We start from the raw sequence: 24,663 nt of genomic DNA, 5'->3' as shown, positions 1-24,663 counted from the left end.
TAAGAAAACCAAAAAATGTATGTATATACTTAAAATGAATCTCCAGAAATGATTAAGAAAAATTTGGTGCGTCAACTTTACACAGCTCTAAAAAAATTTCTACTACAATATTCTAAAGATTTTTAGGAACAAGTTCACCCGGCAACTCTGGTTTTCTAAGAAATAATTCAATGTGCATTGTGACGGTAACCAAACAATCAAAGTTATACATTTATTGTTAAGGTCACAGACCTAACGTAACACCTAACTTCATTAACCAACACACATATAGGTTTGTGTTCATTACATAGTAGACACACGGATCTCGAAGATCTTTTGCAATCCCTGAATTTTTCGGGATCATTCAGATACTGTTACCTTTGAATTTTGGTTCAAAAATAATTATGCAATGTTTAAAATAATTATTAGTATACCAAAAAACATTTATTTCAGTCCTATGATTTTATATTAATTCAAAACAAACTTCATAAACAAATATATGAAAACAAAAATTAGAAATTTGTCTTAAGATTTTTTAAGAATTAATGAGCTTAACACCGGTGTATAATAATTGTTATTAAATATTATTTTGGTTTATTAGGTAAAACTGAAGACAAAGAAACATTTACTGCCATATTGCGATGGTACCATTTGGAAAACCTCCACGTCATCATCGCCAGGCAATTTCGTAATGTTTTTATTAATTTAAACGGCTTTCACCGGGGATCGAACCGAGGTCAAACTGCTGAAATCACAATCGCCTAACCATTGAGTTATTGTGTTGTATTTGCTTTTTTCGCTAATTTCAGTTTTATCCCATTTTCACACACTCGCGCAATTTGAGACATTCTGTCCTTACATTAATTTATACTAGAAATTTGTCTTAAGATTTTTTAAGAATTAATGAGCTTAACATCGGTGTATAATAATTGTTATTAAATATTATTTTGGTTTATTGGGTAAAACTGAAGACAAAGAAACATCTACTGGCATATTGCGATGGTACCATTTCGAAAACCGCCACGTCATCATCGTCAGGCAATTTCGTAATGTTTTTATTTATTTAAACGGGGTTCACCGGTGATCGAACCGAGGTCAAACTGCTGGAATCACAATCGCCTAACCATTGAGTTATTGTGTTGTATTTGTTTTTTTTTGGCTAATTTCAGTTTTATCCCATTTTCACACTCTCGCACAATTTGAGACATTCTGTCCCAACATTAATTTATACTAGGCGTGCTTTTTGTTATTGGTATTGTGACGAATATTAGCGTCACTAAGCTATTATTAGTAAATAAAGGCACTACAACAATAAAGCAAGCTACCACTCTTGTGTACATGAACAAATCAATCATCATTTACACACATACATACAAGGCAACGAAGAGATAACTCACAAACACATGTAATCATCAGCTGAAGTAGTTACTCACGCATATGACTTTGAGAAACGCACAAACTACAAATATGCATGTGTGCATGTGTGTGAAACGTCTAGACCTTTGGAGAAATAAGCTGACGAGGCAACAGCTATTATAAAAGCAGCGCAAGCTGAGGAATGATTGATCAGTTTGATTTTAACACGCTATTAGTTGCGAAGTGAAGTATAATTGTACTACTCCTAAAGTAGTCTAATAAATACCATTTTGCAATACAGAATATTGAAGTGATTTATTCAACAGTTTAGCAGAAGGTTTCAAATAAACGCCATTTCCCGAAATTTGTTACAGTATTGTACCACTCCTTTTTACTGCAGAAGATAGTTTGTGTACTATATTTAAACTCGTGCTCAGTTTATATAGTTACATGTTTGTATTTTTAATGGTGTGTTCAATAATTATTTAATAATAGGTAGGTAGGTAGGTGAAATGGCTGCGACCCTGGTCGCCCAAGTAGCTATTTAAAGCCGTTTTGATGCCATATAACTCGTCTAAAACCTTGTGTTGTATTTGCTTTCTTGGCTAATTTCAGTTTTATCCCATTTTCACACTCTCGCACAATTTGAGACATTGTCTTTACATTAATTTGTACTAGGCGTGCTTTTTGTTATTGGTATTGTGACGAATATTAGCGTCACTAAGATGTTATTAGTAAATAAAGGCACTACAACAATAAAGCAAGCTACCACTCTTGTGTACATGAACAAATCAATCATCATTTACACACATACATACAAGGCAACGAAGAGATAACTCACAAGCACATGTAATCATCAGCCGAAGTAGTTACTCATGCATATGACTATGAGAAACGCTTAAACTACAAATATGCATGTATATAGCTGGTGACCAAGCAGGACATTCTACAAGGTGAAACGTCGAGACCTTTGGAGAAATAAGCTGACGAGGCAACAGCGATTATAAAAGCAGCGCAAGCCGAGGAATGACTGATGAGTTTGATTTAAATACGCTATTAGTTGCGAAGTGAAGTATACTTGTGAAGTACCGGTCGCGCCACCGCCTCGTACATCCAAAGTACCATGCTTGGCTTGAGTCCCCACATCTTTCCAAACATTGATTTGCAGGCACAGAAGGCGATGCACCCGTACCCGCTCTTCGATGCATACTTTCCAATTCAACTTGCAGTCAATTGTTAGTTCCAGATACTTCGTACTCGATGACAGGGTTAGTTGCTGGCCGTTTAAGAATGGTAGTCGGAAGGCAGGTGGCTTGTACTTCCTCGCGAAGAGAAGCAGGTTCGTCTTGTCGGGATTCAACCTAAGGCTACATCCCTGTGCGCACCTGCTGAGTTTAGCCAAGGCCCTTTCCATGATTTCGCTCATTACGGAGGGGAAAGGACCAGAGACCAAAAGATCGCCATGTCGTCGGAATACTCCACGATCTTAATCCCCCCTGCGTTAAGTTTTCCTAGGATTTCATTTATGCTGATCAACCAAAGCAGAGGTGAAAGCACCCCACCCTGTGGTGTGCCTCTGCATATCTGCTTGCCAACACTAGCTCCGCCTAGCTCTGCTGTTATTTCGCGGTTGCGAAGCAGGGTTGAAATCCAAAGCCGTAGTGGTGCTTCAACCCTTGCCTACCGAGGGCAGCCTCAATCGCTTATTATACACCGGATGTTGAGCTCATTAATTCTTAAAAAATCTTAAGTAAAATTGAACACATCATTAAACATACAAACATATAATTAGTATTTTTTGTTGTATACTTTAACACATGTATTACAATGAAACTTCAGGCAATTCAAAAATACTTCTCTATTTTAAAAAATATCCTTAAATTATTAGATTATCTAAAGTAACATCCGAAAGGCTAGATCTTAACTTGTTACAAATATAAGAAAGTGTTGAGGAACACCGTTCAAACTTCATACCAAGTAGTAGGCGAAATTGTTATTATATGTATTTTCTTAATTGGTATACATTAAGTGATCCAACGGATACAAAATATCCGTTTCCTTCGAAATCGGATCCTTGAGATTTGTAACGTCTGAAGAAGGCTGTACTTTGCTAGGAAAAGAGGATATCACGTGGCTTAAAATTGATACTCATAAAAATTAAAACAGGAACAAATTCGACAATAAAAGTTAGTTAAATTTGCAATATGAGATCCCGCAATGCCGGGACTACATTCATTGTAAACATTTGTAAATTGGCTCGGGAGTCCCTGGATTCGGGAGCGGGATTCCCGGTACTCGATACCTTAGCAGTCCCGCATACATTCAAACATTTTTTATTTTACTGCTATGAATCTATGGTATAGCAACATTGTTGCGCTAAAACCCGACGAAAGTGGCTAAATAGTGGGCTCAAAGCCTTTTTCTGCAAGGCGCTCAGGCTCTTTTTATCATGCCGTCAACGCGAACACATCCTGCCGACATACGTCATCGTGAGATAAGCGAATTCTACACTCCATATTAATATATTTAATTCCGCAACAGTTTACACTTGTTGTTTAAAATCCAAATTGTTTTAACAAATACATTGGTGGCCACAGGTTCTGTTGCATGGGATTTTATGCATGACATTTATGTACCTTAATTTCAAATCAAGGCGAATTCAGTACTAGGTGTTGTTATCCCAACAGCTGATTGCTTATTCTTGATTATTTTCCATACAACGCCTTGTACTACAATATGTCAGTTAATCGGAATCAATGAAAATTTTCTTTTGACTTGACATTCTTCTGTACGGCGAATTGGCTGAATTCGCTTTACCACCAACTGGTATGGATTCTCAGAACAAAAGGAAATCGAAAAAACAACAAAGTAAAGCTGTAAGCACAATGCCCTGACGCCACGAAATAAATGCGACTAACTTCGCTATGTCAAAAATAAATAAATAAATAAAGAGATTTTAGGTCAAGCTAACCTTCCAATTTGCAACTTGCTCCTTTCAATTTTTCCTACAAATTGGCGAGACGGGACCTACTTGCTTAATGCCGACTCCGAACGGCATCTGCAAGGCAGATAAATTTTCACTGAGAGATTTTCATGGCACAAATACTCTCGGAGTGCTTGCCAAGTCACTACCGAGTGGCGACCCTGGTTAGAAAAAATTTCTTCTAATTGAAAAAACTTGTTTCTAAAATTTTTATGTTGTTTTGCCCGGGGCGTTAACCCAGAATCTTCGGTGTGGTAGGCGGAGCACGCGAAAATAATCAAAGCGACGAGCGAAATTTACGCGGAGGCATTTTGAGACGATAGATATATTTTTATCGTCTCCGCCGGCCGATGACAACAAACATGGCAAGTTGTCCTTTTTTTCTTTAAAGTCTAAAAAAAAAAAACACTTTAAAGAAATTGTGAGAAATATGGAAAGACGTTTTCATACACAAAGGTAATTATCACAAACATTTGCTAAAATTTTAGTTTTTTGTGCTGTCAAAAATTGAAATTTATGCAAGCTTATGGAAACTTACGTAACGTACGCCGTATATATTTAATCTGTATTTTTTTAAATTAAAGGGCTATAATATTGATGTTCGCCCACCCGATTAAGATTCCTGGGAACCAAATGTGTCTTTCGATACCGCTATTTTTCGGCGTGTTTAAGCAGTCAAGAGCTAAAGCAAAGAATTAAACAATTTTTTATTGTTTTCATCTTTATTTCTGTATATGGCAATTCTGCATAAAAAGCGTCAGAAAATTTCGCCCGATTTTGTGTTTTGAGTAGGCGAAATATCTGGGCGAAGTTGAGAAATGTCAGCGCCCGACCCGGCAAAGATCGTCGTTGTTGTTGTTGTAGCAATGTTTCGCCCCACCTAATAGCTGCGACCGATCACAAATTGTCATCAATATCCTCTAACGGGAGTCCAAGGAAACTTGCTGTTTCGACAGGGGTGGACCATAATGAAAGGGGTGTTAGAGGCGTTGGTTCCACATTACAATTAAAGAGATGGTTGGTGTCATGTGGGGACACATTGCAAGCGGGGCATACATTTTGTATGTCGGGGTTGATTCTGGATATGTAAGAGTTTAACCTGTTACAGTATCCAGAACGAAGTTGAGCCAGAGTGACTCGCGTTTCCCTGGGGAGTATGCGTTCCTCTTCCGCAAGTTTTGGGTACTGTTCCCCGAGTACTGGATTCACCGGGCAATTCCCGGCATAAATGTCCGACGCTTGTTTGTGGAGTTCACCAAGGACCTGCTTGTGTTTTTTTGCTTTATACGGCTGAGTTCTCAGGTGCCGTATTTCCTCAAAATGCTTACGGAGATGACTCCTTAAGTCCCTAGGCGGTGCTGGCTCATCAATCAGATGTCTGTTGGGATGCCCAGGTTTATGGGTATTCAACAGGAACTGTTTGGTTGGCATCTCATTTCTCTCCCTGATGGGGAGTATTCTCATCTAATTATGTAGATGGTGTTCTGGGGACATAAGAAGACAGCTCGTGGCGGTTCTGAGCGCAGTATTTTGGCAGGCCTTTAGCTTCTTACAGTGGGTAGTTTTTAGGCTTGGCGACCATATAGGGGACGCGTAGCACGCAAACGGCTGGCCAATTGCTTTGTATGCGGTAATGAGCGTTTCTTTGTCTTTTCCCCAAGTACTGCCAGCAAGGGATTTGAGGATTTTATTACGGCTCTGGATTTTCGGAACAATTGCGGCTGCGTGCTCACCAAAATTTAGATCCTGATCAAACGTCACACCCAAGATTTTGGGGTGTAGGACAGTCGGTAGCGTAGTGCCATCGACGTGGATGTCCAAAATGGTCGACATTTGGGACGTCCAAGTTGTAAATAGGGTCAAGGAGATTTAGTCGGTGATGATGCCAGGTTTCCCGAGGCGAAAAAACTGGAGAGATCAGGGAGGTAGCCGTTTATTCTGTTGCAAAGCTCATCGATCTTTGGGCCCGGGCCTGTAGCCATTATTGTGCAGTCATCGGCGTAAGAAACGTTAGTAACTCCTTCTGGTGGCGAAGGAAGTTTTGATATATAAAAATTAAACAAAAGTGGGGATAGGACACCACCCTGAGGCACCCCTTGTTTAATTCTTCTCGGCTTTGATATTTCGTTTCTGAATTGCACCGATGCCTGCCGACCACCCATATAATTTGCTGTCCACATTTTAAGACATGGGGGAAGGGTAGACCCTTCCAAGTCTTGCAGTAACGTGGGTTGTGGAAGACCAGAACGCGATTGCTGTTGAGGCCCTGGGACTAGACGTCCTTGGTTAGGCATAGGGGTACCTGGTGTATTTGGGTATGCGGCCTGGCAACATGGCGCAATGAAACCCGTCGGGGGGTTGCCATCGCGGAGACGAGAACATCTAGGAAAGTGTCACCGTCCATGGCAGAAGCTGCATTGGGCGGATGTCGCAAACGTATATATATTCTGTGCTGGCAAACGGTGCAAAGGGGGGTAGGGACTAAGAGTCTGTTTCCCTGACCTACACAATTGCTGCCGGAAAAGAGGGGGTAGAAGACGGGGGCAGGGGCTGATGCTCGGCATTGCTCCCGACTCTACTACGGAGATTGTAGGTATGAGTGGGAGCAGCCGTGTGAGTTGGTGGCGCCGTGGGGCGCGAGCAACAGCGGGTACTTGTTGTAGCTTGCTGAGCAGCTGGGCTGCTGCAAGGTAGCGGGGGCGCTAAGGCGCAGACTAACAGATCGTCCTAGGATGTGAACAGCAAGGAGCCACAAAAGATTTATAGAAGTTACGTGGACGTCTGGTTTTAGGGTATAACCCAGAACGACCTGTCCTATGCAACCATCCCTTACACGCGACACTCTGACAAGAGTATGACCGTCCTAAAAAGATTCGTTTCCGGAAGATGCAGCAAAACCATTTCTAAGGACGGGGGTCAGGAGACGGACCCGGATTGGGTTCGATACCTTCCCGGAGCAAGAGAATATGGAGCAGTCCCGCTTCAAGAGGTGCTGGGAGGATGACAATTTGTGGGAGGGACGCAACAAATTAAATGGGTTACACTGAAATGGCAGTCCTTGGTCGGGAAAAATCCCGAGTCACTCCGGTACATAGAACCGACGGCCTTTGGGAAGCGAAAATAAAGATCGTCGTCGCCCGGCATTGTGTTTACAACTTAAGATATTCAAATTTGTTTTTGTTTGAGAAAAAAATAATAGAGAAACTTGAAATTTTTTTCGTTCCGAAAAAACGTCCATAATGTTAGAATTTGTTAGTATCCTGTAAAAAAATTTTATTTTTTTTTCAGTAAATAAATTTATTATTATCAATTATAGTAAGGTAAATTTTTTTAAAGATATTTTGTTTTATGAGTTGATTCAGAAGAACTACTATAAATGTTTCAACACTTATCAGTCAACATATGTGCGTTCCAGTGTCCTTGATATCGCTCTTCCATAGTGCTCGCCCTGCCCTTTTCAGGAAAACGTTCCAGGTGGCTATGGAGAGAGTGCATCTTGACACTCATGTTTATATCCAGATAATGAAAGTATTGCATCAGTTGGTGTATATACTCGGAGAAGTTAGGTAACCTCCTGCAGATTTTTCAGATGCTTACATGCGGCTAGTAAATTCTTAGTTTTCTATTCTATGGGCCATCGAAAATCCCAGTTTTCATCTTTTCGGAACTCAGTTTTGGTAATGATTTAGAAATGTATTTGAAACATTTACCACTTTTGTCTGAGACATTTACATATTCTTTTATAAGCCCTAATTTGATATAGGGAGGAGTTCAAATTATACGGTGTCTGGGTACTAGTGGGGTCAGTAGGTTGGGATAAATTCATTCAGAGTGATTTATACCTGCTATACAACAGTTACTACACCTACTAAGGTATTAAGTCAGCTTACAATGATTTTTTTTTTTGTATGATACCCGTATTTCAAAACTCGAGCTGATAGAAGAGATTTGAGATCAGCGACCCCAAATAAGTGAGAAACAAAAGAAAAACTCCATGCAACAGACAAAAAGTGATATTTTGGTCACCAGTGATATTAATACGACTTTTTTCGTGTTTCATTTCCTTTGTTTTTTTGTTCCATAAATCTGAACGATTACGTGAGTGCACATTGGCCGACGCGTAATTGTTCACGCATTAAAATCAATTAAAATTCAGTATTTTATGTTTTTTTGCATAAGAAATAAGTCATTTACATTATAAATGTGTAGGTCCCTTTAGATATTTGTATTTGGATATGCTTCTGTTAACTTAACTCGCAAATGAGCTACAGTGCAAATATATTTACTTGAAATTTTTTAAATCATCCTCAGTGATAATTCCACCCAAATCTCGAATGTCTTCCGCAAACATTTTTCCAACCTGTCCTCCGTTGTAAAGTTCAGCAACACCGTTTTCTGCAATTTTTTCTAGCGTTACACCCAATTGGGTACGTTTCATATAGTCGTTTTCCTTATATGGAGTGCCATCTTCTTTGAGAAATACTTCTGCCAACGATGGCTCATTACGAACGTAATCTATTTTAGATGCAATTGCTGCTGCAAGATACTTGGAAACCCAATGGCCCTCTTTGCACAATTTTATAGCTGGCTGAAACAGTACTTTCCAAGGTAAACGTCCATATTTCTGATGCATTTCCCAATAACCAAGCAATTCACCAGGCACAGCGCCAGATAATGCACCTATTTAAGTGAAAAGAAATAGAAAAACTTTGGGAATTAGTTTCAACTTCTTCAACTTTAATTGGCAATATATCTATGTATGTTATTCGAGCCAGGTTAGGTTTGGTTGAACTGGCCGGTCCATGAGGACCTCACATAGACTGTTTGAGTCCGTAGTGTTACCAGAAGTTTGTTCTAACGCCCAAACTGAAAACCCCTATCAAAAACCAGGACCTATGTTAAAAAATCACTCCGTCCTCTTGGTAAATACTAAAAGCTTCCTAGGACTTAAGCCACTTGCTGCTTGTAGATCTGACAGCTGTATCACTCCTAATAGCCGGAGTCTTAGCCTGGCAAGTGCAGGGCACGAACACAGAACGTGCTCGATCGTTTCTTCCTCCAACCCGCACTTCCTACATCTGCTATCACTGACCAAGCCTAATTTAAAGGCATGTGACGCCAGAAGGCAGTGTCCAGTCAGAATACCCATCATGAGTCTACAGTCCTCTCTTTTTAATGATAGAAGCAACTTTGTTAGTCTAAGGTTGTAAGACCTACACATAATCTTCGACACTTTACAGCCCCGCGCTTGAACCCACGCCTTTCCCGCTTGGTCGATCATGTGCACCTCTCGCCCCCGCTTAATCTCGCCCAGTCTAATTGGGACGTCTACGGAGCAAGCTTCAAGGGATGCGCCCTTTTTAGCTAGTTCGTCCGCTTTTTCATTCCCATCTATTCCTGGGACCCAATATAGATGTATGCTTCTCCCTGTCCCGATTCTCTCCAGAAACTGCTTACACTCTAACACGCATATAGATGCTGTGCTATGCGAGATTATTGCCTTAATTGCTGCTTGACTGTCAATATAAAAGTTAACACGGTTGCAGCTTAAGCTATTCTCTTCCAGGGTTTCTACTGCTTTGGTTACGGCTAATATTTCCGCTTGGAAAAGGCTACAGTAATCCGGCAGCCTGTAGGATCTGCTTATTTCCGGATCAGCGCAGTATACCGCAGACCCTGCTCCTTCCACTACTTTGGAACGATCGGTTCGTCCGCCATTTGCGCACCCTTGCGCCAACCGTCCACCTCTATTGTGGCCTTAAGATCTCCCTCGAAGCGCAGATAGGGAATCATGTAGTCTGTTCGTCTTGTGATTGATGACGCTATACTACTATGGCCATATAGTCGGCGCTCAAGCTGCCCCGAAGCACTGAACCTGGGTGCGGTCGTTAACGCTTTGTCCTTTGTAATATTCAAAAGGCACATACATATGGGGAATGAACACAACAAAAAATACATTTTGCACTCAATAAATAAATTAGGAAAACCGCATTTTTTCTCTCTAATATGCAATTTATGTGGTTCATGCAAGTAAACAAAGGATAACAAGTAAGGAATTCTAACTTCGGGTGAAACCGAACATTACATACCCAGCTGTACACTTGAAATGATGTTGTTGTTTGTTTTGTGTGCTTAATAGTGTTACCAAGGCTGCGCAATAATACATATACATATGGTTATATTCTGAACTAATTTTTCTTCGAGTTATAGCTCCCGAAACATAGAAAACTGCTTAGTCATAAAAGGGGGTGCCACGCCCGTTTTTTAAAATTTGAAGTTTTTCCTATTTATTGTTAGAAATCCACTTGGGAAATGACATACCATTGATGTAAAGCTCTTTTTTTGCAAAGATATAGCTTATTTTATTCGTCCACGACCCTTTTAAAAATCTTTAATATAAAAGTGGGCGTGCTCCTTAACCGATTTCGTTAATTTTTCTTCAAACCATTCCTTATAGTAAGGTAGCCTCTCTGCCGAATTTTGTTACGATAGGTTTAACGATTTTTGATTCATTAATCAATATCAGTCCACACGTCAAATTTCAACATTCCAGGTGTAGTATTTACTAAATAATCAGGTTTTTTGTGTTTTCCACAATGTTATATATATAGAAAGTGGTCGTGGTTATCATCCGATTTCGATCATTTTAAATACCAATCTATTCTGGGTCCAGATAAGCTCGTTTACCAAATTTAGTGCAGATATCTTAATTTTACTCAAGTTGTCGTGTTAAAGGACAGATGGACGGACGGACGGACAGACATGGATCAATAACATTTTTGTTCGATACTGATTATTTTGATATATGGAAGTATATATCTATCTCGAGTCCTTTATACCTGTACAACCAACCGTTATCCAATCAAAGTTATAATACCCTGTGTACAAGTACAGCTGGGTATAAAAATATGACCATACGTAGGTATGTCTGTGCGTTACATAATTTCAAGTGAGTATTCACTCTGCAATACAAACGAAGTTATCTTATCTAGAAAAGGTCCATAAAGATCTCTTTGATTCAAAAAATAAAAATTTTGCAATGACTTTTTATGGCCTCTCATAGACACTCATAGCACTCAAGATAATTTACTTTAGCTTACGTCATTGTATGGTGATTTTGTTTCAACAATAAAATGCACATTTTTAATTTTTTCGTGTTCGATTGCAATATAAAGACTAAACGTCGAACTAAATGAGTGATCATTTTATAAAAAGGTGCATTTCAAAAATACAAAAAAGGCACATTTTCTACCCTTTTAAGCTTGGGCAGGGTGGATGATTGCCCCTAGTTTTATTTAACGAATTATTTTGGCAAATATAAAAAAGCTTTTAATGTCCGGCTATTCAGTGCGAGTTTAAACTCCAGTTAAAGTTGACTACAGTTTAACCTTGCCACGTTGCTCTATAACATAACATTTTGCTGCCCATCAGTTTAAGCGGCCGAAGTGGCAGGGTTTAACTCTAATCAATTTTGACTGGAGTTTAAACTCGCACTGGCGGCCACTGTGGTGTGATGGTAGCGTGCTCTGCCTACCACACCGGATGCCCTGGGTTCAAACCCCGGGCAAAGCAACATCAAAAATTTTAGAAATAAGGTTTTTCAATTAGAAGAAAATTTTCTAAGCGGGGTCGCCCCTCGGCAGTGTTTGGCAAGCGCTCCGGGTGTATTTCTGCCATGAAAAGCTCTCAGTGAAAACTCATCTGCCTTGCAGATGCCGTTCGGAGTCGGCATAAAAAAATCATGTAGGTCCTGTCCGGCCAATTTGTAGAGAAAATCAAGAGGAGCACGACGCAAATTGGAAGAGAAGCTCGGCCTTAGATCTCTTCGGAGGTTATCGCGCCTTACATTTATTTTTTTTTATTTTTTTTAAACTCGCACTAAAAACCAAGCCTAAGTCTACCGAAATAATTAAACCCTAAATAAATAAAAATTTTTTTTTAATTTATTACAAATGGAAACTGGTAAAAACCGATCGATATGTTTATTACTTTAAGAAGCATGAACAGTAAAAGTCGTTAATAAATGTGCCGTATACAGGCCATCATGCAAAAGTTAGCATATACGATCCAATGTATCTGGCGTTAATAACCTGCGATCGTTTTATATATTTAATAGTAATGTATGGTAAAGTTATTAAAAGGCGAATAAATAAATACTTGGCGTCATATTCCTCCGAGAATGATTCCTTTCATTTTGCGTCGTGCTATTTTTTTATTTTTCCTACAAATCCGAATGGCATCGGTAAGGCAGAAGATGAGCGTTCGCTGAGAAGTTTTACATGGCAGAAATATATTCGAATTGTTTGGCAAATAGCTGCCCATGGGCGACCCCGTTTAGAAAAACTTTTCTAAAGTATGTTGATTTTGCTTTTTCCGGGACTTGAGCCGAGAACCTTCGGTGCTATGGGCGAGAACGCTACCATCAATCCACGGCGGCCGTCAATGCTAAGTGCATACTTAGTACATTTTATAGGCTTCTTTATGAAACTTTCAAAGTTAGAACATGGTGCCACTGGGAACAGTGAAGCCTATATATGACTTAAACTGAACGGTCCGTGAGGCCTAATTTTTATAAAACCTAGTTACCCAAGATAGTGGCCCAAAAGACAGTCAAATGATAACACAGTGCTATAAAAAAAAAAAAAAATATCTCAAGAACTTTTGTAGCGACCTAGTGTCCGTTGTAGGTCTTGATGAGTAGATCAAGATACCGTGTTTTAAAATTTTCTAACACCCCGAAATTTTCAAGTTATTGTTGAAAAACTGTTTTTCTTGTACCTCGCGCATTCAAAAATTCGTTTCTCCGTAATTTTTCCATCACTTTTTAATTGCTGAACAGTTTTGGAAAGCTGAAAAATAGGGCTTTAAAAATGTATATATTTGTCTACACTTTTTATAGCAAATTTTTGAGATTTTTTAAAAGTTATCTAAAATTTTCTCGTTTTTTTTTATTTTTCAAAGTTTGACGGCTTTTTAATGTATCATTTCTGTAACGAATTATTTTTTTTCTTAAAGAGGTTGAGAGAACATTCTATTTCGAGTAAAAAAAGTACTCGTTGATCAAATTCGGTTGAGAATTGTTGCAGTGATAACACTTTTTGTGAACAAGAAAATTTTGCTCTCATCGTAGAATCGATATCGCGCCATGCCAGGATTGAATGTATGATTTCAGTATATCGCTGCCATCGTACTGAACATTCTTATCGTTTCTTTTATTCCACCCATTATTTTTGTTATAACAAAATTTCAATTATTGACTTTAATTATTTAAACAATTTCGATATTTTTTATTTATCTACATATATCATCTCTCGAGTAATTTTATTTCGCTCCTATGTTGGAGAGAAAAAATAAAGAAATAAATAGTTGCAAATATATTTACATAAAATTTTGTTTTATATTATGTACTTAATACAAAAAAAAAAACTTCGAATTTCGATAGCTGTTAAAAATGTTTGCTAGATCTTCTACGTTTATAAGCCACATCGTCAGTATCGCGTTTTAGAGACCAGCAATAATTTTCCAGCATTCTGATCTGACTTTTTCCGACAAAGCGTTTTTCGATCTCTAATAGTTCCTGATGGAACCGTTCTCCCTGTTCGTCACTGAATTGTCCAAAATTTTCAGGGAAGAAATCCAAATGTGAATGAAGAAAATGGACTTTGTGTCGTTGATTTCTAGGCCGTCAGAGTTTTCTTCATCATCAGCTTCTAATGAATTTTGCAGTTCGGAAATTGCATCACGAATAGTCGATATTTCTCCCTTGATTGGATGAGATACAGTTAACACATTAGCATATTGTATACGGCCACGGGTTTTGTAGTAATGACCAGTATTTGTTTTGCAGAAGTAGCAATCTTCTGGCTTATGGAAAAGTTGACGATGCCATATCATTGGAGTTGAGAATGGTAAAGGTTGTTATTTGCATTTCCCAGTTTTCCATTTTTTGAGTGCACTGCAGCACTTCACACAAGCATACTCTGGTTCATACCAAACATTTTCACTATAAACGCGATTAAAGATAGATGTGAAAGCTTCTGTGAGAGCTGCATTGGTTTTTAAATGTATACGATGTTTCGTATCAAAGAATAACCCGCAGACGTAACAAAACTTATTACGCTTATCACACATTTTTAAAAAAGTACCTTGTAGCAACACGTACAACCACTGACTGATTTGATTCTACCAAAATGACAGTATCCTAACTTTCGTCTTGTCATTTATCTTATAGAGGCAAAGAGGCAAATGTCTCGGAGAGCAATTAAATAACTGTGTATCTCATTTCCACAAACAAGAAAAACCGTTGTCAAAACCGTGGTCATATCAATTTTTCCTAACACATGATTTGATGATAAAAGTAAATAATTTTGTTTATCTTTGTTTCATAATTAAATCATAAAAAAAAGGTTAAACGGAGCATAGAGAATGCTCAAAACAACGGCGACGATATACTGAAATCATACATTCAATCCTGACATGGCGCGATATCGATTCTACGATGAGAGCAGAATTTTCTTGTTCACAAAAAGTGTTGTCATTTCAACAATTCTCAACCGAATTTGATCAACCAGTACTTTTTTTACTCGAAATAGAATGTTCTCTCAACCTCTTTAAGAAAAAAACTAATTCATTAAAGAAATGATACATTAAAAAGCCGTCAAACTTTGAAAAATTAAAAAAAAAACCAGAAAATTTTAGATAACTTTTAAAAAAACTCAAAAATTTGCTATAAAAAGTGTAGACAAATATATATATTTTTAAAGCCCTATCTTTCAGCTTTCCAAAACTCTTAAGCAATCAAAAATTGATGGAAAAATGACGGAGTAACGAATTTTTGAATGCGCGAGGTACAAGAAAAACAGTTTTTCAACAATAACTTGAAAATTTCGGGGTGTTAGAAAATTTTGAAACACGGCATCTTGATCTACTCATCAAGACCTACAACGGACACTAGGTCGCTATTAAAGTTCACAATCAGTGTAGCACAGTGTAATTAGTGGGTTTTAAACAGTTTATAAAAAAAAAACATGATCATTGTCAATACTCATGATTACAGTTATAAACCTCATAAACGACGCAATAATACTTATTAGTAATATATTGCTTTGGGCATTACAATAAACTAGATAGCAAGGGGGTTAGAAGAAGATTTTATTATGAACTATTAATCATCATTATCGTCCAGTATATATGAATTTGAAAAATCTATACTAAAGTGCATATGTGTGTATGGAAAACTCTCTTTCCATAGCCAAGCAAAAATTATCAATTGCAAGTAATGATATGATGTAACACCAGCCTTGAGCGGTGATGATTTCAAAAGCCCAAAACACAGAAATGGATCTTCACGAAAATATCAAGATAATATACTAAAGGAAATAACACTAAGAGAAAAAATTAATCGTCTTACCTGTGATTTCTGTTTGACCGACAAACATGTCCTTTTTAGCTGCGGCAGGTGCCATTTCTCGTGCTATCACAGTCTCGATTTTACGAGATGATTTCGTGTAAATTAAACCTACAAAGCCTCCACCAATCCCCGTACTATGGGGTAATATTACACCCTCACAAAGAAGTGTTGCAATTGCGCCATCAACAGCAGAGCCACCGTCATTGAGCATTTGGCTATAGTGAACGATCGTGGGTTTATAGTTTTAACCAAAAATTCAGTAAATAAATTCATATAAAATATGTAAGTATGTACTACATATGTACGTACCTGCCTACTGCGGCGCATCCCCTTCCATTAGATACAACGGCGCCAGCGATTCGAATTTCTTTTGTACTCTTCGAACCAAATAAGAGACCCAGAGATAAACCAATTACCACCAACGCTCCTATCACAGCCCATATTAATACTTTTTTGTTAAAAACTATTCTGTAATATCGAAATAAAACAATTCTTTTTTTAATGTTTATTAGCTCAATTCAAATACTTGTCGCTATTTTTCTGATTGCCAAAAAGATGAGCCATCATTTCCAAAAAAAAAAAAAAAAACACAATAAATAACTAAATAATACAACATGACTTAATTGCATAAATTAAGGGCGATTTGCTTTCTAAAATTCTAAACATTTGGAATTATGCTTACTTCTGCAACTGTTTTCCAAAAACTTTTTTATCGTGGGATGCCAGGCACATAAAACTCATAAAGCACATTTAGAATGAACGAACGAACATAAAAGAATAAAAATAGATATAGACTTACACATATCAATATTTTACGATCGAAAAACATTTTAATTGAGCCATGTCCGCCCGCCCGGCCGTTAGCACGACAACTTAAGAAAAATTAAGATACCTTTAAGGAGTTTTTTTTTTATTTATTGACAACAAAGTTTAAAATTATTTCAAGATTTGTCAAAAAAAGCGAAGTTTTTTCGAGAGAAAATAGCTTATTTCTATTTTACTCAATTTGTTATCAATTATAATGAGAGGTTACCATGAAAGACAACAGTAAGGAAATAATAATTAAAATTTAATTGAAACTAAAATTTAGCTTAATAATTTAATATTATATGAGTACGATTAAAAACGTACTTCGCATCTAGATATTAAAATTAAAATTTGTAAGAAGTAGCCTTTTGACCTCGAATTTAAAGCATTGCACATTTCTTGCATTTTTAACTTCAACTGGAAGTTTGTTGAAAAGTTTAACACCATAATGTCTTAGTGATTTTACACATCTTTCCCTTCAATAGATACGTGGTTTCATATTTATTCTAACTCTAAGTGTATATTCTGGGGTTGATTCTTCTGGAATGTCTAAATTATGCTTTATTAAGTTATTTTTAATTTTATAAAATAATATTAAAGTTTGAAGGATGGAGTTCTTGTGTACATCAAGTCTGTCTTGGTATAGCAGTTCACTTGCTGTCCTTAGCGGCAAATTTAAAATGTTTTTTATTATTTTATTTTGAATTCTTTGTATTTCATTTGTTAGTTGTTCGGAACAAGTTTTCCAAATTGGATTTAAATAATTAATATGTGACATAACCAAGGTGTTGTACAGAAGCCACATGTATTTTTGTGGAATAAGTTTCCGATTTCTATAAATAGCAAAATTTAGTGATATTAACTTCATTTTCAATTTGTTTATATGTTCTGGCCAGTTTAAATTGGCATCAAAACAAATTCCGAGGTACTTTAAATTGTCGACACTCGAAATAAAGCTGCCCTCCAGAGAAATTCCCTTCAAATCATTCAAACTAGGTATATTTTTATAATTGTTGAATATTATAAAGTTAGTTTTAGTTAGATAAATTTTTAATAATGTTAAATCACGAGTTGATTTATATTTGAAATTCAATGATTGTAATTTATTCACAAAACTTTGGCCTTAGTCTAACAAAAGTAATTTAAAGTTACGTATTCACTTTCAGTGTATCAAATTTTTAATTATTTACAAAATTAAATTGCTATGTAATTCTTTAAAGCAATTCCAAAGGAAACTTTAATTTACGCAAAATAGAGGGATTTAATAGAATTATGTTGAATACTTATGTATGTTGATTGTAGTTGTTGCTGAGTAGGATCCCGTGTCGTTACGGGAGATGTTCCGTCTTGTGGATTGTTGATGAAAAAAGAGAGGGAAGTAGAAAAGCGCCCAGTGCTTATATAACCTTTTGGACATTGGAAGCCCGTTCCAATAAGTGGAGAAACTCACTTAAAAAAATAAATTACGCTGAAACCATTGTTATTTTCATTACCCAAGACCGATAAAGTGACGAAGCTTAACACTTGGTTGATCTTTTGATTCAAAATAAAAATTTATAGATTTTGAAAAATTAGCATGACACCGCCTACATCTGAAGGAAGTATAGTTGGGGGTAGTGCATTAAATTTTAATTGCATTACATTTACATTAGCGTTACACTATATTGCAAATTTGAATGAAGCTGAAAATATTGTCACTACCATCTTTTGAATTTTAGTGGAAGAATTGTTCACCTTCACTACCACTATAGCTGAGTGAGGCCAATATTTTTTGCATTAGCACTCAACTGTAAGTGCAGGCCGATGCATTAATGCACTACACCCAACTCTGATAACATTAATATATGTATCTATGAAAGCATAGAGACTTCATTACTTGTTTTGGTTGAACGTTTTGTTGTTTTGTTGCATGTATGTGCGATATATTAGCGTTTTCAGTTTTAAATAATTTTTTAAGTTTTTCGAGCATATCTTTTATAAGCGTTAAGAGCAAATCATTTCACTTTAAATGTAAAACGGAAATATTTACAAAAAGCCAACTTGAAAAATTTCAAATCCATCTTTACCTCTTCTTCATGTCGCTTAAGAATAAGAATTTGGGTGTTTATATACGTAAACATATTGTATGTATGTATTATTATTGAAATAATAAAAACAAAAGTCATTTGAGAAATCATTAAAAAATATTTTTAAAAAGTTTTCTTCCAAATATTTGTATAAGTTTTTATATATAACATTACTTAAAGGTTCCGTTTGGATTATATTGAGAAGAAAACTTTTATAAGCGGGTTCGCCACTCGGCAGTGTTTGTCAAGCACACCGAGTGCATTTCTGCAAGCGCTCAGTGAAAACTCATCTGCCTTGCAGATGCTGTTCGGATTCGGCATAAAACAAGTAAGTCCTGTCCCGCCAATCTGTAGGAAAAATTAAAAGGAGCACGACACAAATTGGAAGAGAAGCTCGGCTTAAAATCTCTTCGGAGGCTATCGCGCCTTACATTTTTTTATTAATGATATTATCAGTTCTATCAGAAGCTCCTCTTTTATTTGGGCTTCCACTATTTTGTTTCTCTAAGAGGTCGATTATAAAATATTAGTATCATGTTAAGAATTTGGTTTCTTAAAACTGCATCTAATGAGTTTTTTGACCAAATTTTAACGTTGTATAGGCCTTAGCTACGTTGAGAATATTTTATAAAAGGGGTCGGACCCGGCAGTGGTTTGGAAAGCCCTTCGAGTATATACTTGCCTAAAAAACCTTTTCAGTACTTACATATATTTTAATGTTTAGCCACAGAAAAAAGAAAAATACTGGTTTGGATCCCGGGTATGATAGCAGGATTTAGCGATTTAATATTTCTACCATTCAACTTTGGAAGAATTTTTTTTATCAGTCATACATATTTTTGCGTTGATTTCTATGTAGCACTGTTGATTTTTATGTAGCACTGTTTTAACAGTTGACGCTTTTTCTGACTGGCATTCACTTAATAAATGAGAGGACTTAAAATAGTGATATTTATTCGGTCATAGAAGCTATTTGTGTAAATTTGTGCATATGCGACTGATTTGTTTGAGCTGTATAAACATTCAATCGTTTAATGAAAATTTTGCGTTTATAAATTTATACGTCTGCAAAGTGCATCGGTATTTATATGAGAAATTAATTACCAAATAAAAGAGTGTATAGGTAATAAAATTGGTTAAAATGTTTTGGCTAAAAGCGAGTTTCTAGCGTTGAGAAATAAGATGGGAGAGAGTATGACGTCTTAAAACTAACATAAAAGAGGTTAGTAAAATAAAGGCAATTTAATGTACTCAACACCTCGCTGCAGTATTTGAACAGCCCCGCAGCTAATCCATCCGAGCGTGGGTTTCCTCCATAATCTAAGCGCTCTCTGAACATCGGGCTTGAAGTCCTACGTGTTTGCAGGAATTTCTAAGTTTAATTTTCATTTCTCTCTTCAACCAACAATATCGTTCGCATATTGTTTTCTTTCATTCGACCTTACACGGTTAAAAGTTTGAACCTAGATCCGAAACTTTTTTGTAGTAAATATTTATATGACCATTTGTATTAAAAATATGTGCTTCTTCGGCAAGTGTCGAGACAAAGTGCTCCAGATAAGAGTAGTACTCTCTACCTCCTGAACTTTCGCATCTGTATAAAAATACATGTATATATAGTAAAATTTGAGTCGATAGATAAACGGTTAAACGGTTTTATTTAGCTTGAGTTGACAGGCCGGCAGGCCGTTGTGAACGAATCTTGTAATTGAAATTTAAGTAACTTCCCGATAAGCTACAAGCTTGAAACTTGGAATATAGTTCAGAACCCGATGACAATGCAATAATAAGAAAAAAATCGCCGCTAGGTGGCGCAAGGATCGAGATATTCGCAAAATTCGCATTTGTGATCCGATTTGGCTCATATTTGGAACACATAATACATGTAAGAATAGAAATCGACCTGTGAAAAAATCGCCTCTAGGTAGCGCATGGATCGAGATATTCACAAAAATCGTATTTGGTTCATGCTTGGAACACATAATACATACAAGAATAGAAAGCGACCTATCAAAAAAAAAAATCGCCGCTAGGTGGCGCAAGGATCGAGATATTCACAAAAATCGTATTTGTGGTCCGATTTGATTTGGTCCATATTTGGAACACATAATACATACATGAATAGAAAGTGACCTATGATGCCCGATTTGGCACATATTTGGAACAAATATTGCATACAGTCCAGTAGAAGTGACATCAAAATTTTTTGGAGTTGGAGGAGGGACAAGCATACGTGGCGCAGAGTCGAGTAAAGTCTTTGGAAGGATTATGTATTGAGGACTTAGGTTGTAACAAATTGTCAGGAAAGAGTCCTTGTAATAATGAGTCACTAAATGATCTAAATAGAATGAGAAATAATAGGCAATTAAATAAAGACTAAAAACTTGAAAATAAAATAATTAAAAACAAATTTTTAAGTTAAACGGTTTTATTGAAAACAATACTTGCATGAAATAATAATAATACGAAAGGCTACAAAATAATTAGGTAGGTCCTAGGTACTAGTCATCACACTCCTTATCAATCTAGGGCGTTGATCAGACAATTAAATAAAAGCGTTGGACGCGTCATATTTCTATTGATAGTCATTAGTAAAACCAACTGAACCTTAATCAGGTTATGCTACGCCTCACATTTTTAGAAATTTCACGCGCCCATCGCTTTTATTTAATTGTCTGATCAACGCCCTAGATTGATAAGGAGTGTGATGACTAGTACCTAGGACCTACCTAATTATTTTGTAGCCTTTCGTATTATTATTATTTCATGTAAGTATTGTTTTCAATAAAACCGTTTAACTTAAAAATTTTTTTTAATTATTTTATTTCCAAATTAAGTTGTACTGGCTGGTCAATACAGACCTCGCATAGACTGTATGTGTCCCAGAATTTATGTTATAGAATAACTCCGTCCTCTGGAAATACTAGACGTTTTCTAGGACCTAGCCCAACTGCTGCCTCTAGATATGGCAACTCTGCCGCCCTAGTAGCTGGAACCTTCACCTTGCAAGCGCAGGATACGAACCAAGAATGTGTTCAACCGTTTCTTCCGACAGCTCGCACTGCCTACATCTGCTGTTGCCGACGAGACCTAACATATGAGTATGTGACGCCAGAAGGCATTGTCCAGTTAATATGCTCGTCGTGAGCCTTGAGTCGTGCCTTTTTAGAGAGATGAGCTACTTTGTGAGTCTAACGCCATAGTATTTTGCAGCCCCGCGCTTCTGTCCACGCCTTTTCTGCTTGATAGATCATATACTCCTGTCATTGTTTGATTTCTCCCAATCGGATTGGTACGTCTATTCATCGAGTGCTGTACCCTTCTTTGGCAAATCATCGACTTTCTCGTTGATGAAGTACTGTTTGAGGTCATTGCATTGATCGCCGCCGACTATCAAAATAAATAAATAAATAAATGTAAGGCGCGATAACCTCCGAAGAGATTTTAGGCCGAGCTTCTCTGCCAATTTGCTACCAATATACATACATATGTATATATAGACGCGACTGCAGCTTAAGCACGCTTCCTTCAGAATTTCTGCTGCTTTCTTCACGGCTACAATTACCGCCTGAAAGACAAAGCAGTGATCCGGCACCCTGTAAAATCTACTCACTTCTGGGTGGACACCTTTTAATTTTGCTAATAGGACGACACTTCATAAAGTGGCATGTTTTTCTATACATATATCACGTATATAATACAAATCAAAGCCAAGGGAAAATCTTTTTAGTATTTTATATCTCTGCTGCAGAAATGCCCAAATGTTTTTTTGTTTTATGGTTCTAGTTCAGCAAATAAAAATCTATAGTCGGATTGATTCTGCAGAAAAATAAGCATTTAGTTTATTTTAAATAAGTAAAAAACGGTAAAAACGCAAAATGTTTTGTTGTCTGAAAACGTTTATCAATATTTCGTTTCGAAATTTTTATCAATATCCGATTCTTCTTAAATCGGCAAAGAGTTGGCCTATCAACCTTTGTTTTGTTGGATAACTCTAGCCTAAACCATTACAGAGAAATTTTATTTTGAGACAACTTTTTCCATTTTATCCCATAGTGCGTCGTAATGTATGCTACTTCAGAGAGTTTCTTAAGTCGAAGTCGGGAACTCTGCTTTGTAATAAATAAAAAAATGCGTACCATAAGTGGTGACTTATTTTTTGTTTTTATTTTTTTATACTATGAATGAAATACAATAGCGAGATTCACAACTGGCGTGTTATTTTGCCAGCCTGTAGTATGGGTTTCTTATGTACTTATATATAAAAAAAAAAACAAATACGTACGTAAAAAAAAATAAAAAACCACCGAACTAACGAACTAGATGTGAATACCGCGATTATTAGAAATAGTCGAAATGATTCCGAAAGTTGATTGACCAAAAGTAATCAAAACTGATAGGATGAAAATTCAATTTATTACTATTCAATTTGGTCTGGGTTTTGCCAATCCGTATTAATACTACATACAATTTTTGTGATTGTAGCAGCATAAGTGTGACAAGAAAATATTTAAATTTAGGGACATTCGATTATTGAATACAAAAACAAAAGCATTTAAACGACAATATATCGGCACTCTGATGTTTGTGAGTGTATTTAGACTATAATAGCAATATAGGTGTATTAAAATAATTTGTGTTAAGTTGTTGCACGTTTTCCGATAAGTCAAAATCATGATGTCAAATGTCATATGTACATGGGCAGATCCAGAGAGGAAATTTTATAGAAAAAAAGTCCGATTTTTTCTGTAGCCACTATCAACTTAATCGGTGGTGACGCCTGATTTGTTTTATATCCCATTTAAATCAACTGGAAAAATCGGCATTCTTAATCGAAAAAGAACTTTATGTTAGCATTGCTCATCCATTCATCGGTCTATTTGTCAGCGTTTTTGTCCGTTTTTTGTTTTTTTTTTTGCAATAACTTTCATTCAAAGAAATGTATTGTAATGCAATTCAACGTCTACTTCTTCTAATCGGGACTACTCCTGTACAAAATGAATATTATTTCAAGATTAAACATAACTATGTGATAATTAATACTTAACGCGATATTTCCGTCATTTATAAAGCCACAATGCTAACATTTGATATGATCAACTTCGTAAGGTTGACTTAACAATTGTATTTGACTATCTTGAAAAAAAAGCGCGTGGCAATTACTACTAAGGCTGCTCGAATCCTGTGGAAATCTTTGCATCGACTTCAAAAATGGATGAAGATGCTGTAATATTAGCCGTGTTTTTTTTACACGCGTATACGTTTACGTTTGCGCCTAAAAAACGCTTATCCTCGCCTAGATACCGTTTGGGGGACCCATATAGCGGCAGTTGTTAAATAACTTGCTACAGAACATGTTGTACCGAAAAGCGCAGACACAAGCCTCTGTTGTATGTCTGTGTATAACATATAGCTGAATCGGTTGCGATGAATATAGTGGACATACAATTTTTTTAGAGGTGAAACATAGACACATATTTCAGTTGCATCTTAGTATTATGCGTATTGAAATTTAGGAGTACTAATTTTATGCGCAGCAATTTCAGAAGAGTAGATAAAGTTTAACGCTTGGCAGTCCATATAAAGTTTAAGCGTAAACGTAGATAGATGTAAAAAAAACACACCTATTATTTATAACCATGTTTCCTTTTCAGACTAGAATTGTCCTAGACAAGAATCACAAAATCAGCTGATTACCACACCCACTTTCTATATATAATGAAAATTATATAGAGCACACATAAATTAGAGATCTGTAGTATCTACCGCTTTTTCCGAAGTATTTGGCGATGAAAAATGTAAATATTGTGTTCATAAAAGTACATTTACACAGCTTTGAAGCCAGGGATGCACCTTAACGTTAAGCTAATCGTTTATCAAAAAATTTCCACCGTTTCCGTTGAAACACTTCGAAATATTATCGATAAAGAAATTATCAAGATAAATTGTATCTCGTTTTTAACCGAAACGAAAAGCTTTCGTTAACGTTAAAAACGTTAACAGAAACGTGATACTTTATGTTTGAATTGTGCTGGCAATGCTATAGCCATGGTGAAGCCGTA

The 24,663-nt window shown here is 36.5% G+C and overlaps 1 protein-coding gene across 3 annotated transcripts in view; it reads right to left on the bottom strand.

Annotated features, from left to right (window-relative positions):
- The window catches only part of LOC137247499 (scoloptoxin SSD14-like), an 84,236-nt gene that overhangs the window by 28,950 nt on the left and 30,623 nt on the right, over positions 1–24,663 (bottom strand). For 2 of the 3 annotated variants that reach the window (XM_067778453.1, XM_067778451.1), the window contains exons 2-4: positions 16,038–16,220; positions 15,729–15,943; positions 8,605–8,998 (exon numbers count right to left, since the gene is read on the bottom strand). In XM_067778453.1, the coding sequence (XP_067634554.1) occupies positions 8,605–8,998; positions 15,729–15,943; positions 16,038–16,220 (792 nt within the window). The remainder of the gene's footprint in view (positions 1–8,604; positions 8,999–15,728; positions 15,944–16,037; positions 16,221–24,663) is intronic. The other variant, XM_067778452.1, reaches the window with a different exon arrangement.

The sequence above is a fragment of the Eurosta solidaginis genome, chromosome 4 (assembly GCF_040869045.1).
Source record: "Eurosta solidaginis isolate ZX-2024a chromosome 4, ASM4086904v1, whole genome shotgun sequence".
Taxonomy (NCBI): Eukaryota; Metazoa; Arthropoda; class Insecta; order Diptera; family Tephritidae; genus Eurosta; species Eurosta solidaginis.
This window is presented reverse-complemented; position numbering and strand designations above follow the sequence as displayed.